At 38.5% G+C, this 15,460-nt stretch overlaps 1 protein-coding gene across 1 annotated transcript in view; it reads right to left on the bottom strand.

Annotated features, from left to right (window-relative positions):
• The window catches only part of PPEF1 (protein phosphatase with EF-hand domain 1), a 116,281-nt gene that overhangs the window by 12,168 nt on the left and 88,653 nt on the right, over positions 1 to 15,460 (bottom strand). Inside the window, exons 13-14 of the mRNA XM_082608923.1 lie at positions 13,907 to 14,092; positions 12,114 to 12,256 (exon numbers count right to left, since the gene is read on the bottom strand). Of these exons, the coding sequence (XP_082465049.1) occupies positions 12,114 to 12,256; positions 13,907 to 14,092 (329 nt within the window). The remainder of the gene's footprint in view (positions 1 to 12,113; positions 12,257 to 13,906; positions 14,093 to 15,460) is intronic.

The raw sequence follows: 15,460 nt of genomic DNA, 5'->3' as shown, positions 1-15,460 counted from the left end.
TACCATGCAAACAGCAACCAGAAGAGAGTTAGAGTGGCCATACTAATAGCAGACAAAATAGACTAAGACAAAAGCTATTACTAGAGAAAAAGAGGGATACTTTATAATGATAAAAGAACCAATCAGTCAAGAAGATGAAATAATTATAAAACATATATGAAACTAACAACAGAGCCCAAAGCTACATGAAACAAAAAGTGACAGAATTGAGGGGGCAAACAGACAATTCAACAATAATAGTTGAGGACTTCAGTACTCTACTTTCAATAATAGATAGAACAACTGGGCAGAAAATCAAAAAGGATATAAAAGACTTGAACAGCACTATAAACCAACTGGATCTAACAGATTTGTATAAAACACTCCACCCAAAATCAGCAGAATATATATTCTTCTAAAGCGTACATGGAATATTCTCCACAATAAGACCCCATGTTAGGCCATACCGTAAGTCTCAATAGATATAAAATGATTAAAACCATACAAAGTATCTTTCCTGACTACAAATAAATAAATAAATTAGAGATTAATAACAAAGAAATTGGGAAAATCGCCATGTAAGGAAATTAAGCAATACAATCCTAAATAACCAATGGGTCAAAGAAGAAATCACAACAGAAATAGAAAATACTTTAAAGATGAATGAAACTGTAAATACAACATGCCAAAACATATGAGATAAAATTAAAGCACTGCTTAGAGGAAAATATATATCCATAAATACCTATATTAAAAAAGAAAGATGTCTGGGCTTCCCTGGTGGCTCAGTGGTTGAGAGTCTGCCTGCCGATGCAGGGGACACGGGTTCGTGCCCTGGTCTGGGAAGATCCCACATGCCGCGGAGCGGCTAGGCCCGTGAGCCATGGCTGCTAAGCCTGCGTGTCTGGAGCCTGTGCTCTGCAATGGGAGAGGCCACGACAGTGAGAGGCCTGTGTACCGGAAAAAAAAAAAAAGAAATATATCAAATAAATAGTATAATGTCTATCTTCAAAAGCTAGAAAAAAAACATTAAACTAAAATCCAAAGCAAATACATGGATGGAAATAATAAAGAACAGAGGAGAAATACATGAAATAGAGAAATAAAAAAACAATAGAGAAAATCAACAAAACCAAAAATTGGTTCTTTGAAAAGATCAATAAAATTGACAAACTTTTATCTAGACTGGCTAAGGAAAAAAAAAAGACCCAAATTTCTAAAATCAAATGATTTTAGAGAGAGGGGTCATCACATCTGACCTTATAGAAATAACAAGTATAAGGGAATACTATGAACAATTGTACACCAACAAATTAGATAACAGACAAATTCCTATAAAGACACAAATTACCAAAATTGGCTAGGAAGAAATAGAAAACTGAACATACCTGGAACAAGGAACAAGATTGAATAAGTAATCAAACAACTTCTCACAAAAAAAAGCTCAGGGCCAGATGGCTTCACTGGTGAATTCTACCAAACATTTAAAGAAGAATTAATACCAATCATTCACAAACTCTTCCAAAAAATAGAAAAGGTGGGAATACTACCCATCTTATTATATAAAGTCAGTATTACCATGATACTAAAACCAAAGATCACAAGAAAACTATAGACCAATAACTCTTATGAATATAGATGGAAAATCCTCAACATAATACTAGCAAACTGCATCTAGCAATATATAAAAAGGATCATATACCATTAACAAGTGGGATGTATCCTAAGAATGCAAGGTTTGTTTAACATCTGAAATGAATCAATGTAACACATCATATTAATAGAATAAAAGACAAAATCCACACGATCATCTCAATACATTCAGAAAAAGTATTTGACAAAATCCAACACTCTTCATGATAAAAACAGTCAACAAACTAGGCATGGAAGGAAACATCCTCAACCTGATAAGGGGCATCTACAAAAAACACATAGCTAATATACTTAATGCTGAAAGAGTGAATATGTCCCTCTTAAGATCAGGAAGAAGACAAGGGTATCTGCTCTCACCACTTCTATTCAATATTGGTTCGGAGGTTCTAGCCAGGCAGTTAAGCAAGAAAAGGAAGTAAAAGGCATCCAGATTGGAAAGGAAGAAGTAAAACTATCCGCATTCACAGATAATATGATCTTGTATATAGAAAATCCCATAGATTACACTAAAAACTATTAGAACTTTGTACAGCAACTATACTTCAATTAAAAAGATAGATTAAAAAAGCTATTAGAACTAATAAAGAAGTTCATTAAGATTGCAAAACATACAAAAATCAACTGTATTTCTATACACTATAAATGAATAATCCAAAAATGTAATTAAGAAAACAATCCCAGCTCTCACTCTCTCTTGTGAGAACACCAGAATCACAACTAGCTGCTGGACAATCATCAACAGGAAGACATTGGAACTCACCAAAAAAGATACCCCACATCCAAAGACAAAGGAGAAGCCACAATGAGATGGTAGGAGGGGTGCAATCACAATAAAATCAAATCCTATAACTGCTGGGTGGGTGATTCACAGACTGGAGAACACTTATACCACAAAAGTCCACCCACTGGAGTGAAGGTTCTGAGCCCCACGTAGGGTTCCCAATCAGGGGGTCCGGCAACGGGAGGAGGAATTCCTAGAGAACCAGACTTTGAGGCCTAGTGGGATGTGACTGCAGGACTTTGACAGGACTGGGGGAAACAGAGACCCCATTCTTGGAGGGCACATACAAAGTAGTGTGTGCATCGGGACACAGGGGAAGGAGCAGTGACCCCAGGAGAGACTGAACCAGACCTACCTGCTAGTGTTGGAGGCTCTCCTGCAGAGGCGGGGGGTGGCTGTGTCTCACCGAGGGGACAAGGACACTGGCAGCAGAAGTTCTGGGAAGTACTCCTTGGCATGAGCCCTCCCAGAGTCTGTCATTAGCCCCACCAAAGAGCCCAGGTAGGCTCCGGTGTTGGGCCACCTCAGGCCAAACAACTAACAGGGAGGGAACCCAGCCCCACCCATCAGCAGTCAAGCAGATTAAAGTTTTACTGAGCTCTTCCCACCAGAGCTGACAGTCAGCTCTACCCACCACCAATCCCTCCCATCAGGAAACTTACACAAGCCTCTTAGATAGCCTCATCTACCAGAGGGCAGACAGCAGAAGCAAGAACTACAATCCTGCAGCCTGTGGAACAAAAACCACATCCACAGAAAGATAGACAAGATGAAAAGGCAGAGGGCTATGTACCAGATGAATGAACAAGATAAAACCCCAGAAAAACAACTAAATGAAGTGGAGATAGGCAACCTTCCAGAAAAAGAATTCAGAATAATGATAGTGAAGATGATCCAGGACCTCGGAAAAAGAATGGAGGCAAAGATCGAGAAGAGGCAAGAAATGTTTAACAAAGACCTAGAAGAATTAAAGAACAAATAAACAGAGATGAACAATAAAATAACTGAAATGAAAACTACACTAGAAGGAATCAATAGCAGAATAACTGAGGCAGAAGAATGGATAAGTGACCTGGAAGACAGAATGGTGGAATTCACTGCTGCGGAACAGACTAAAGAAAAAAGAACGAAAAGAAATGAAGACAGCCTAAGAGAACTCTGGGACAACATTAAACGCAACAACATTCACATTATAGGGGTCCCAGAAGGAGAAGAGAGAGAGAAAGGACCAGAGAAAATATCTGAAGAGATTATAGTCGAAAATTTCCCTAACATGGGAAAGGAAATAGCCACCCAAGTCCAGGAAGCACAGCGAGTCCCATACAGGATAAACCCAAGGAGAAACACGCCGAGACACATAGTAAACAAATTGGCAAAAATTAAAGAGAAAGAAAAATGATTGAAACCAGAAAGGGAAAAACGACAAATAACATACAAGGGAAGTCGCATAAGGTTAACAGCTGATTTCTCAGCAGAAACTCTACAAGCCAGAAGGGAGTAGCATGATATACTTAAAAGTGATGAAAGGGAAGAACCTACAACCAAGATTACTCTACGGGCAAGGATCTCATTCAGATTCGATGGAGAAATCAAAAGCTTTACAGACAAACAAAAGCAAAGAGAATTCAGCACCACCAAACCAGCTCTACAACAAATGCTAAAGGAACTTCTCTAAGTGGGAAACACAAGAGAAGAAAAGGACCTACAAAAACAAACCTAAGGGCTTCCCTGGTGGCACAGTGGTTGAGATTCCGCCTGCCGATGCAGGGGACATGGGCTCGTGCCCCAGTCAGGGAGGATCCCACATGCTGCGGCTGGGCCCGTGAGCCATGGCCACTGAGCCTGCGCGTCCAGAGCCTGTGCTCCGCAACGGGAGAGGCCACAGCAGTGAGAGGCCCACATACCGCAAAAAAACAAAACAAAACAAAACAAAACAAACCTAAAACAATTAAGAAAATGGTCACAGGAACATACATATCGATAATTACCTTAAACGTGAATGGATTAAATGCTCCAACGAAAAGACACAGGCTTGCTGAATGGACACAAAAACAAGACCCATATATATGCTGTCCACAAAGACCCACTTCAGACCTAGGGACACATACAGACTGAAAGTGAGGGGATGGAAAAAGATATTCCATGCAAGTGGAAATCAAAAGAAAGCTGGAGTAGCAATACTCATATCAGATAAAACAGACTGTAAAATAAAGAATGTTACAAGAGACAAGGAAGGACACTACATCATGATAAAGGGATCAATCCAAGAAGAAGATATAACAATTATAAGTATATATGCACCCAACATAGGAGCACCTGAATACATAAGGCAACGGCTAACAGATCTAAGAGAGGAAATTGACAGTAACACAATAATAGTGGAGGACTTTAACACCTCACTTACACCAATGGACAGACCATCCAAACAGAAAATAAATAAGGAAACACAAGCTTTAAATGACACTGTAGACCAGATAAATTTAACTGATATTTATAGGACATTCCATCCAAAAACAGCAGATAACACTTTCTTCTCAAGTGCGCACGGAACATTCTCCAGGATAGATCACACCTCGGGTCACAAATCAAGCCTCAGTAAATTTAAGAAAATTGAAATCATATCAAGCATCTTTTCTGACCACAACGCTATGAGATTAGAAATCAATTACAGGGAAAAAAACGTAAAAAACACAAACACATGGAGGCTAAACAATACGTTACTAAATAACCAAGAGATCACTGAAGAAATCAAAGAGGAAATCAAAAAAGACCTAGAGACAAATGACAATGAAAACATGGCGATCCAAAACCTATGGGATGCAGCAAAAGCAGTTCTAAGAGGGAAGTTTATAGCTATACAAGCCTACCTCAAGAAACAAGAAAAATCTCAAATAAACAATCTAACGTTACACCTAAAGGAACTAGAGAAAGAAGAACAAACAAAACACAAAGTTAGCAGAAGGAAAGAAATCATAAAGATCAGAGCAGAAATAAATTAAATAGAAACAAAGAAAACAATAGCAAAGATCACTAAAACTAAAAGCTGGTTCTTTGAGAAGATAAACAAAATTGATAAACCATTAGCCAGACTCATCAAGAAAAAGAGGGAGGGACTTCCCTGGTGGCGCAGTGGTTGACAGTCCACCTGCCGATGCAGGGGACGTGGGTTCGTGCCCCAGTCCGGGAAGATCCCACATGCCGCAGAGCGGCTGGGCCCGTGAGCCATGGCCGCTGGGCCTGCGCGTCCGGAGCCTGTGCTCCGCAATGGGAGAGGCTAGAACAATGAGAGGCCCGCGTACAGCAAAAAAAAAAAAAAAAAAGAAAAGAAAAAGAGGGAGAAGACTCAAATCAATAAAATTACAAATGAAAAAGGAGAAGTTACAACAGACACCACAGAAATACAAAGCATCCTAAGAGACTACCACGAGCAACTCTATGCCAAAAAAATGGACAACCTGGAAGAAATGGACAAATTCTTAGAAAGGTATAACCTTCCAAGACTGAACCAGGAAGAAATAGAAAATATGAACAGACCAATCACAAGTAATGAAATTGAAACTATGATTAAAAATCTTCCAACAAACAGAAGTCCACGACCAAATGGCTTCACAGGTGAATCCTATCAAACATTTAGAGAGGAGCTAACACCCATCCTTCTCAAACTCTTCCAAAAAATTGCAGAGGAAGGAACACTCCCAAACTCATTCTATGAGGCCACCATCACCCTGATACCAAAACCAGACAAAGATACTACAAAAAAAGAAAATTACAGACCAATATCACTGATGAATATAGATTCAATAATCCTCAACAAAATACTAGCAAACAGAATCCAACAACACATTAAAAGGATCATACACGATGATGAAGTGGGATTTATCCCAGGGATGCAAGGATTCTTCAATATACACAAATCAATCAATGTGATACACCATATTAACAAATTGAAGAATAAAATCCGTATGATCATCTCAATAGATGCAGAAAAGGCTTTTGACAAAATTCAACACCCATTTATGATAAAAACTCTCCAGAAAGTGGGCATAGAGGGAACCTGCCTCAACATAATAAAGGCCATATATGACAAACCCACAGCAAACATCATTCTCAATGGTGAAAAACTGAAAGCATTTCCTCTAAGATCAGGAACAAGACAAGGATGTCCACTCTCACCGCTATTATTCAACGTAGTTTTGGAAGTCCTAGCCACGGCAATCAGAGAAGGAAAAGAAATAAAAGGAATACAAATTGGAAAAGAAGAAGTAAAACTGTCACTGTCTGCAGATGACATGATACTATACATAGAGAATCCTAAAGGTGCCACCAGAAAACTACTAGAGCTAATCAATGGATTTGGTAAAGTTGCAGGATACAAAATTAATGCACAGAAATCTCTTGCATTCCTATACACTAATGATGAAAAATCTGAAAGTGAAATCAAGAAAACACTCCCATTTACCACTGCAACAAAAAGAATAAAATACTGAGGAATATACCTACCTAGGGAGACAAAAGACCTGTATGCAGAAAACTATAAGACACTGATGAAAGAAATTAAAGACGATACCAACAGATGGAGAGATATACCATGTTCTTGGATTGGAAGAATCAATATTGTGAAAATGACTATACTACCCAAAGCAATCTACAGATTCAATGCAATCCCTATCAAAGTACCAGTGGCATTTTTTACAGAACTAGAACAAAAAATCTTAAAATTTGTACAGAGACACAAAAGACCCCGAATAGCCAAAGCAGTCTTGAGGGAGAAAAACAGAGCTGGAGGAATCAGACTCCCTGACTTCAGACTATACTACAAAGCTACAGTAATCAAGACAGTATGGTACTGGCACAAAAACAGAAATATAGGTCAATGGAACAAGACAGAAAGCCCGGAGATAAACCCACGCACCTATGGTCAACTAATCTATGACAAAGGAGGCAAGGATATATAATGGAGAAAAGACAGTCTCTTCAATAAGTGGTGTTGGGAAAACTGGACAGCTACATGTAAAAGAATGAAATCAGAACACTCCCTAACACCATACACAAAAATAAACTCAAAATGGATTTGAGACCTAAATGTAAGAGTGGACACTATAAAACTCTTAGAGGAAAACATAGGAAGAACACTCTTTGACATAAATCACAGCAAGATCTTTTTTGATCCACCTCCTACAGTAATGGAAATAAAAACAAAAATAAACAAATGGGACCCAATGAAACTTCAAAGCTTTTGCACAGCAAAGGAAACCATAAACAAGACGAAAAGACAACCCTCAGAATGGGAGAAAATATTTGCTAACGAATGAATGGACAAAGGATTAATCTCCAAAATATATTAATAGCTCATGCAGCTCAAAATTAAAGGATCAAAAAACCCAATCCAAAAATGGGCAGAAGACCTAAATAGACATTTCTCCAAAGAAGACATACAGATGGCCAAGAAGCACATGAAAAGCTGCTCAACATCACTAATTATTAGAGAAATGCAAATCAAAACTACAATGAGGTTATCACCTCACACCAGTTAGAATGGGCAGCATCAGAAAATCTACAAACAAATGCTGGAGAGGGTGTGGAGAAAAGGGAACCCTCTTGCACTGTTCGTGGGAATGTAAACTGATACAGCCACTATGGAGAACAGTATGGAGGTTCCTTAAAAAACTAAAAATAGAATTACCATATGACCCAGCAATCCCACTACTGGGCATATACCCAGAGAAAACCATAATTCAAAAAGACACATGCACCCCAGTGTCTACTGCAGCACTATTTACAATAGCCAGGTCATGGAAGCAACCTAAATGCCCATCGACAGACAAATGGATAAAGAAGGTGTGGTACATATATACAATGGAATATTAGTCAGCCATAAAAAGGAACGAAATTGAGTCATTTGTTGAGACGTGGATGGATGTAGAGACTGTCATACAGAGTGAAGTAAGTCAGAAAGAGAAAAACGAATATTGTATATTAACGCATGTACGTGGAACCTAGAAAAATGGTACAGATGAACTGGTTTGCAGGGCAGACGTTGAGACACAGATGTAGAGAACAAATGTATGGACACCAAGGGCAGAAAGCCGCTGGGGGATGGGGATGGTGGTGTGATGAATTGGGCGATTGGGATTGACATGTATACACTGATGTGTATAAAACTGATGACTAATAAGAACCTGCTGTATAAAAAAATTAAATTAAAAAATAAAAAAAGAAAACAATCCCACTTACTACAGCACCAAAAAGAATAAAACACTTAGAAATAAATTTAACAAAAGAAGTCCAAGACTTGCACACTGAAAAGCACAAAATATTTTTCAAGGAAATTAAAGAAGATCAAAATAAATAGAACAATATGGACTGGAATATTTAATATTGTTAAAATGGAAATAGCCCCAAATTGATATTACAGATTCAAAATAACCCCTATGAAAATCCAAGTGGGCATTTTTGCAGAAGTTGACAAGTTGATTCTAAAATTCACATGGAAAACAATCTTAAAAAAGAAGACTCAAATTCAACTCACCTTTCCCAATTTCAAAGTTACCAAAAAGCTATAGTAATCAAGACAGGGTGTTACTGACATTAGGATAGTCATATAGGTCAATGGAGTACAACTTAAAGTTCAGAAATAAACCCATACCTGTATGGTCAATTGATTTTTGACAAGTGTGCCAAGACAGTCAAATAGGGGAAGGATAGTCTTTCCCACTGATGTTGCTGGGACAATTGAATATCCACATTTTAAAGAATAAGGTTGGACCCTTACCTCACACTATACACAAAAATTAACACAAAATGGATCAGATATCCAAATATAAGAACTTAATCTATAAAAATAATGTATAAAATTCTCGGAAGAAAACATAGGAATAAAGCCTCATGACTTTGACTTAGGCAGTTAGTTCTTAGATACCCCATCACAAGCAGAAAAGGGAAAACAGATATATTGGATTTCATCAAAATTGAAAACTTTTGTGCTGCAAATAATAACATCAGGAAAGTGAAAAGACATCCCATAGAATGGAAGAGACTATTTGCAAATCATATATCTAATAAGTGACATGAATATAGGATATATGAATAACTCTTACAGTGCAATAATAAAAAGAGTAGTAACTCAATTAAAAATGGAAAAAGGATCTGAAAGAGACATTTCACTGAAGAAGATATACAAATGCCCAATAAGAACATGAAAAGATCCTCAAAGTCATTGGTCATGAGGGAAATGTAAATCAAAACCAAGAGTTCCTACCTCACATCCACTAAGATGGCTATAATCAAAAAGACAGATCATAACAACGGTTGTCAAGGATGTGGAGAAATTGGAATCTTCATACATTGCTGGTGGGAATGTAAAATTGTGCATCCCCTTGGGAAAAAAGCTTGCAAGTTCCTCAAAATGTTAAACATAAGCGTTACTATATAATCCAGCAATTCCACTTTCAGGTATATACCCAAGAGAAATGAAAACAAATGTATACAAAAAACCCTGTCCACCAACGTTCAAAACAACATTATTCATAGCAGCCAAAAAGTCGAAACAACCCACATTTCTATTAGCTGATAAATGGACAAAGAAAATGAGGTCTATTGATACAATGGAATGTTATTCAGCCATTAAAAGGACTGAAGTACTGATATATGTTACAACATGAATGAACCTCAAAAGTACTGTGCTAAGAAAAAGAAGCTAGTCACAAAAGACCACATATTGTGTAATCCTATTTATATGTCATGTACAGAATAGGCAAATCTATAGGGACAGAAAGTAGATTAGTGGTTAACTAGAGTTGTGATGGGTGGGGGAGGGTTGGCCAGGGATGGGGAGGTGATAATGATGAGTGACTACTAATGGATACAAGTTTTCTTTTTAGGATGGAACAAATGTTCAAAAATTAGCTTATGGTGATGTTACACAACTCTGTAAATATACCAAATACCATTGAATTGTATACTTTAACTTGGTAAACTTTCAACAAAGCTGTTAAAATAAATTACAAATATATATGTAATATACATATATGTAATATATATATGTGTGTGTGTGTGTGTGTGTATAAAATTTATGTGGAGACATTTTTCTACCGAAGGGGAAAATCCAAAAGTTATAATGAAATTATAAAATGTGATTTCATAGAATAAAGCAAAATCAAGATACCAACAAAATATATGCATCATGCCCATAAAAATCCTCTATCCCTCCTATGCAAAGAATTCCTAAAAATTTATCAGAAAATGACAAACAGCCCAATATAAAATAGGGGAATATTATAAACAGGAAATTCAAAGAAAAGAAAATGCAATGTTCAAAAATATAAGATGGGTAAACTCAGCTGTCTAAAAAATGCTAATTAAAACAATGAGATTTATCATTTTTATCCATCAGCTTGGCAAAAATTAAGAAGAGTAATAACTTATGAGACTAATGAGGATGTGGAGAAATTAATATGTTGTTTTCCAGATTGTTAATTGTTACAACTCTTTTGGAGTATCTAGCAAAATTTTAAACATTATAAATCGTATATTTTGAAATCTTATGTAAAAAGAAAAGCACTAAAAACTTATGGATATGTGTATATATATATATATATGTACAGACAGACAGACAGACAGACACACACACACACACACAGAGGAATGTTTGTTATAGTATTGCTTTTAAGTACAAAATCCTAGAACCAATCTGGATGGCCATCAGTTGAATACGATTTAGCTATCCATAACTGTTATGGTATACATATACTACAGAATATTATGCATCTACCAAAAAGAATGAGTTAGGTCTATATGTAAAAACTTGGAGTAATGTTCACGATATAATCTTTAGGGAAAGAGTCAGTTGCAGAATAGACCGTGCAGTGTGATTCTATCTTTGTTTTAAAAAAAAAATGTATGTATGTTGTTTACTGCCTTTCTCCTCCCACAGGGATATGCTTTGATGAGGGAAAAGACTTTTGCCTCTTTTGTTTATTTCAATATCATCTGTGCCTAGAACAGTGTCTGACACATAGTAGGTGCTCAACATTTTTTTAATTCAATGAATGAGTGATTGCTTGTCTATTTTTGTAGGAGCAAGGAGAAGAGGGTGGAAGGATCCTCTCTAGGCTATTAATTTCAGTTGCCTCTGGGGAAAAGAATTACTGAGAAGTACTGGGAGGGAAGATCATTAACATTTTCTTTATATGTCTTTGTTTTGTCTCACTTGTTAACAATAAACATATTCATTCTATAAAATAAAAAATATTAAAAAGATAATGTCAAAGGGAGGAAAGGGAGATAAGCTATGAATGCCATCACACAGAGACACATACTCAACTCAGTCATATACACTTCTGGGTAGAGAAGAGACAAAGAGGCAAGAGCAGACTGGGCCGTCTGGGGGCAGAGAAGGCTGGAGGTTACAGGAGTGGGTGGGCGCAGAGGCTTTCTTTTCCTTATATTCAATTAGGGACTGTTTGTGGATGCTGATTGCTTTATCCATCTAAAGAGATGCATACATTGAAAACTGCTGCTCCTGGTTTCAAATACGAGCGCATTCACCACTTGGCTTCTGGAATTACTTCTATTTTGTTTATACCAATGAGTAACGAGTAAGTCATTTTCTTCACTCCCATGGCTGCTCTTAAGTCACTCTGGACTGGTTCTACTTGGTCACTAGTACCAGAGCTCAAAAATCTCCTTAGAGTATACACACCTTTGGTAAAGAGGCCTCAAGCACGTTGCGCTAGTTACTTGGTACTGGAAAAATCGGGGGGGCATACCAGAACTCACTCTGATGTAAGCTCCTCGATTGCTACCTTCTTCATAATAATTAGATGCAGAAAATACAGTAATAACCTGGTTAAAGAGAAAGAGTGTCAGGTTCACATAGAGTTAGTTCTCAAAAGGTCCTTCAATAAAGTCAGAAACAGCTCAATTCTTTTTTTTTTTTTTTTTTTTTTTTTTTTTACTGTACGCTGGCCTCTCACACTGTTGTGGCCTCTCCCGTTGCGGAGCACAGGCTCCAGACGCGCAGGCTCAGCAGCCATGGCTCACGGGCCCAGCCGCTCTGCGGTATATGGGATCTTCCCGGACCGGGGCACGAACCCGTGTCCCCTGCATCGGCAGGCGGACTCTCAACCACTGTGCCACCAGGGAAGCCCAGAAACAGCTCAATTCTTAAAAAGCAAAATCAAAGTTCAAAATCCATACAAATCATCCAAGTCTGATGGGATTTCCTGTGATTCCCTTGAAGAGAAACAAGGCTTTTAAATCATTGTCTCCAGGAGTACTAACTTCTAGCCACTCATCCCCACAGTGCATGGCCTTGCAATCTTGTGTACAATTTCAGTTCCGTATCTTACAATCCTCCTTAATGCTCAGTTTTGTAAATTCTAATTTTCCAAGGGGGTAAAGCCTTTATTTTCTTTCCTTGTGATATTTCAGCATTCAAAATAAAACTTGTCTAGTATCACAGTCCTTTTCTTTTGTCTGTAGCTGACTGATTTAGAGGATTCAGGGCCCCCCACAAAACCAGTGCTTTAAGGTCAGAGAAATAGTGGCTAGATAAGGGACCATGACCACTCTGCTGGGAAGGAACCAGCCTTGGCGGTGTGGTGGAGGATGGGGAGCCTTGGGAGGGTAATACTTGTCAGTGACAGGAACGCTGGTTTCGGCCCAGTCCTGCCCTAATGAGCAGGTCACTTCAGACAAACCACTGCTATTTTCTCCCCGTTTTCTTATTACAAATAAACCCTAAATAATACTTGCCTTACCATCTCGCAATGTCAGTATGAGCCTCCAATGAACTAAAAGAGTTAGGAAAAGTGGAAGTGTTGAAATAGAAGGGAAGGCCATGCAATTTGGTATTCCTTTTTAATTACTGCTGTTCACTATGAGAAAAGGGGGCATCCCAGGACAACCTGGGACCAGAAACCAGCTCCTCAGGCCTCACCTCTCTAGCCTATCAGACACCACTGAAGAAGCACAACGCATTCCATTTTAGTGGCTGCAGCGAAACTGCCCACAGCGAGGGACTTGCTAGAGCTCACCTACTCAGTGAATAGAAGTATGTTTTGTGGTTCTGCTCTGCACAGGGAAAGTGCAAAAGGTGAAAGAGAGCAAACTGGATTCACTGCTGCCTTTCTGTGCTCAGTGAGGATAAGTACATTCTTAACCCCACTACTGGAGATTTGCCTTGCGATTAGCACAGAACAAAGCCTTTCTGTGTGTGTACTTAGTGCCATGTGTCAGAGTTTCTATCTCTGGGATTAGGGAAGATCGGAGAAATAAACCAAATATCTCTTAGGGTGAGGGACAGTGAGGCCCCTTGAAGCAACCTCTGTGAACCCGACAGTCTCCTGTTTCAGTCTACCAAAGCATGGAGTTCTGTTTTGGGCCTAGGGAAGATGTTTTCCCATGGGCTTCGAGGTCAGACACATCCTGTGAAGAAAGACTAGGCTTGGGGGAAGGATGTCTGTGATGATGTCACCAACACTGTTAGCTTACCTTCCCATCATGGCAAATTTCATACCCTTCGGGCTTACATTCATGAGACCTAATGAGCATCTTCAACTGGTATTTATTAAGAATCTTGGAGGTAATGTCTGGTCCAAAATAGCAGCCCCCTCCTCGACTTGTATTTGGGTAACAGCCTCTTTTGTCTATCGGATCACTCCACAGAATGTCGATAACCTTGGAACAACAAATCAGATTAGGCTGCCACTTACAAGTGAGAGTTTATCTTTCTAGATTCCAACTTCTTTTCCAGAAATATTATCCCAAGTTATCCCAAAATCTCACTATTTCTCATTCCTCCTTCAAAACTGTTTCACACTCATCTCCTCCATGAATCTTTTCCAGAATAATCTGAATGCCCATAGCCACCACAATCCCTTTCTACCCATCCCCAATAACCAATGTAGCAATACTTAGTAACCATGAAGGATCAGCCCTTGGGCTTTTTCTTTTTTTCTTTTTTTTTAATTCCATCGCAATTGCTTAACCTACAGGGTCTTTTCTCTTAAAAAGAATTTCACTGCCATGTTCAAAGGAGAAAGTAGCTCCCCACAGTGAACATACAGGCACTTGGTGTTTTTAATATGTTCTAAGAGATAAGGTAAGTCTCCCAGCTATGGTTTTGGCCCTGGTTTTTGTCCTGTTGACTACACAGCATGATAAAGCCTTTTCCCCATCACAAATATAGGCAACTGTTCATCCAAGAATATCTTGTAAAGCATCTCCTTCACTTTTTGCCCCCCTTGATAAGCACATTCTCAGCTTCAGCAGTACATTTAGCCATTGACTGGTTTTCCACAAGTATGTTATTAGCATAACATTTCCTTGTGGGGATGAAAGAGGCAAGTGCAGGCTGCATGATGCTCACGACTGAAGACCCAAGTTTCTAAGAATTTTTTCATAAAAAACTGGGGGCTCCCTGTTTGTAGCTCTGATCTACATATAGTTTCTTTATTCAAACATCTATGAGAGCTTCAGCAGTAGTGTGAAAAACTAGCTTTGTAGCTAAAGCTATGCAACCTTGAGAAAAGTCTTTGGGTCTTACTTTCTTTAAAATCAGAGGTTGGGGCCAGATGAGTTGTGAAGTATCTCAAAGTTCTAACAGACTTTATTTTCTAATTTTTCAATGTCTAATAGACTGTATTTTCCACATGTTTCTTTGAAGGGCATGAAGAAGCATGTATTTTAAGTTGTGCAGTTATTCTAGTGGGTCCAAATCAGATCTTAAAAAGACCAGAAATGGTCGTCCCACTAAACCCGACTGTACGCCCATTTATAGGTCTGGTATTGAAGGGGAGCTAGAAATAAGTGAGGGGAAAGACAGTGAGGTGGAGAGAACAGAACTGGTAGGAGAACTTCTCTGGAATGCTAAGCACCTCATCAGAACTGGAGAAACTGTGCACCAGGCACATTCCGGACACTTGCAGATGATTGATTTTTTGATGATTGACTGAAGTGAGAATTAAAACCACCTAAGAAGGTTCAGTTCAGGATTCTCCTTTCTCCCCCACTGAATTCCAACACTGGCACAACCCTACCCTACAA

This window comes from Mesoplodon mirus, assembly GCF_964341445.2.
Source record: "Mesoplodon mirus genome assembly, chromosome: X".
Classification (NCBI taxonomy): Eukaryota; Metazoa; Chordata; class Mammalia; order Artiodactyla; family Ziphiidae; genus Mesoplodon; species Mesoplodon mirus.
Note: the sequence above shows the minus strand (reverse complement) of the source record. Positions and strands in the feature narration are given on the sequence as shown.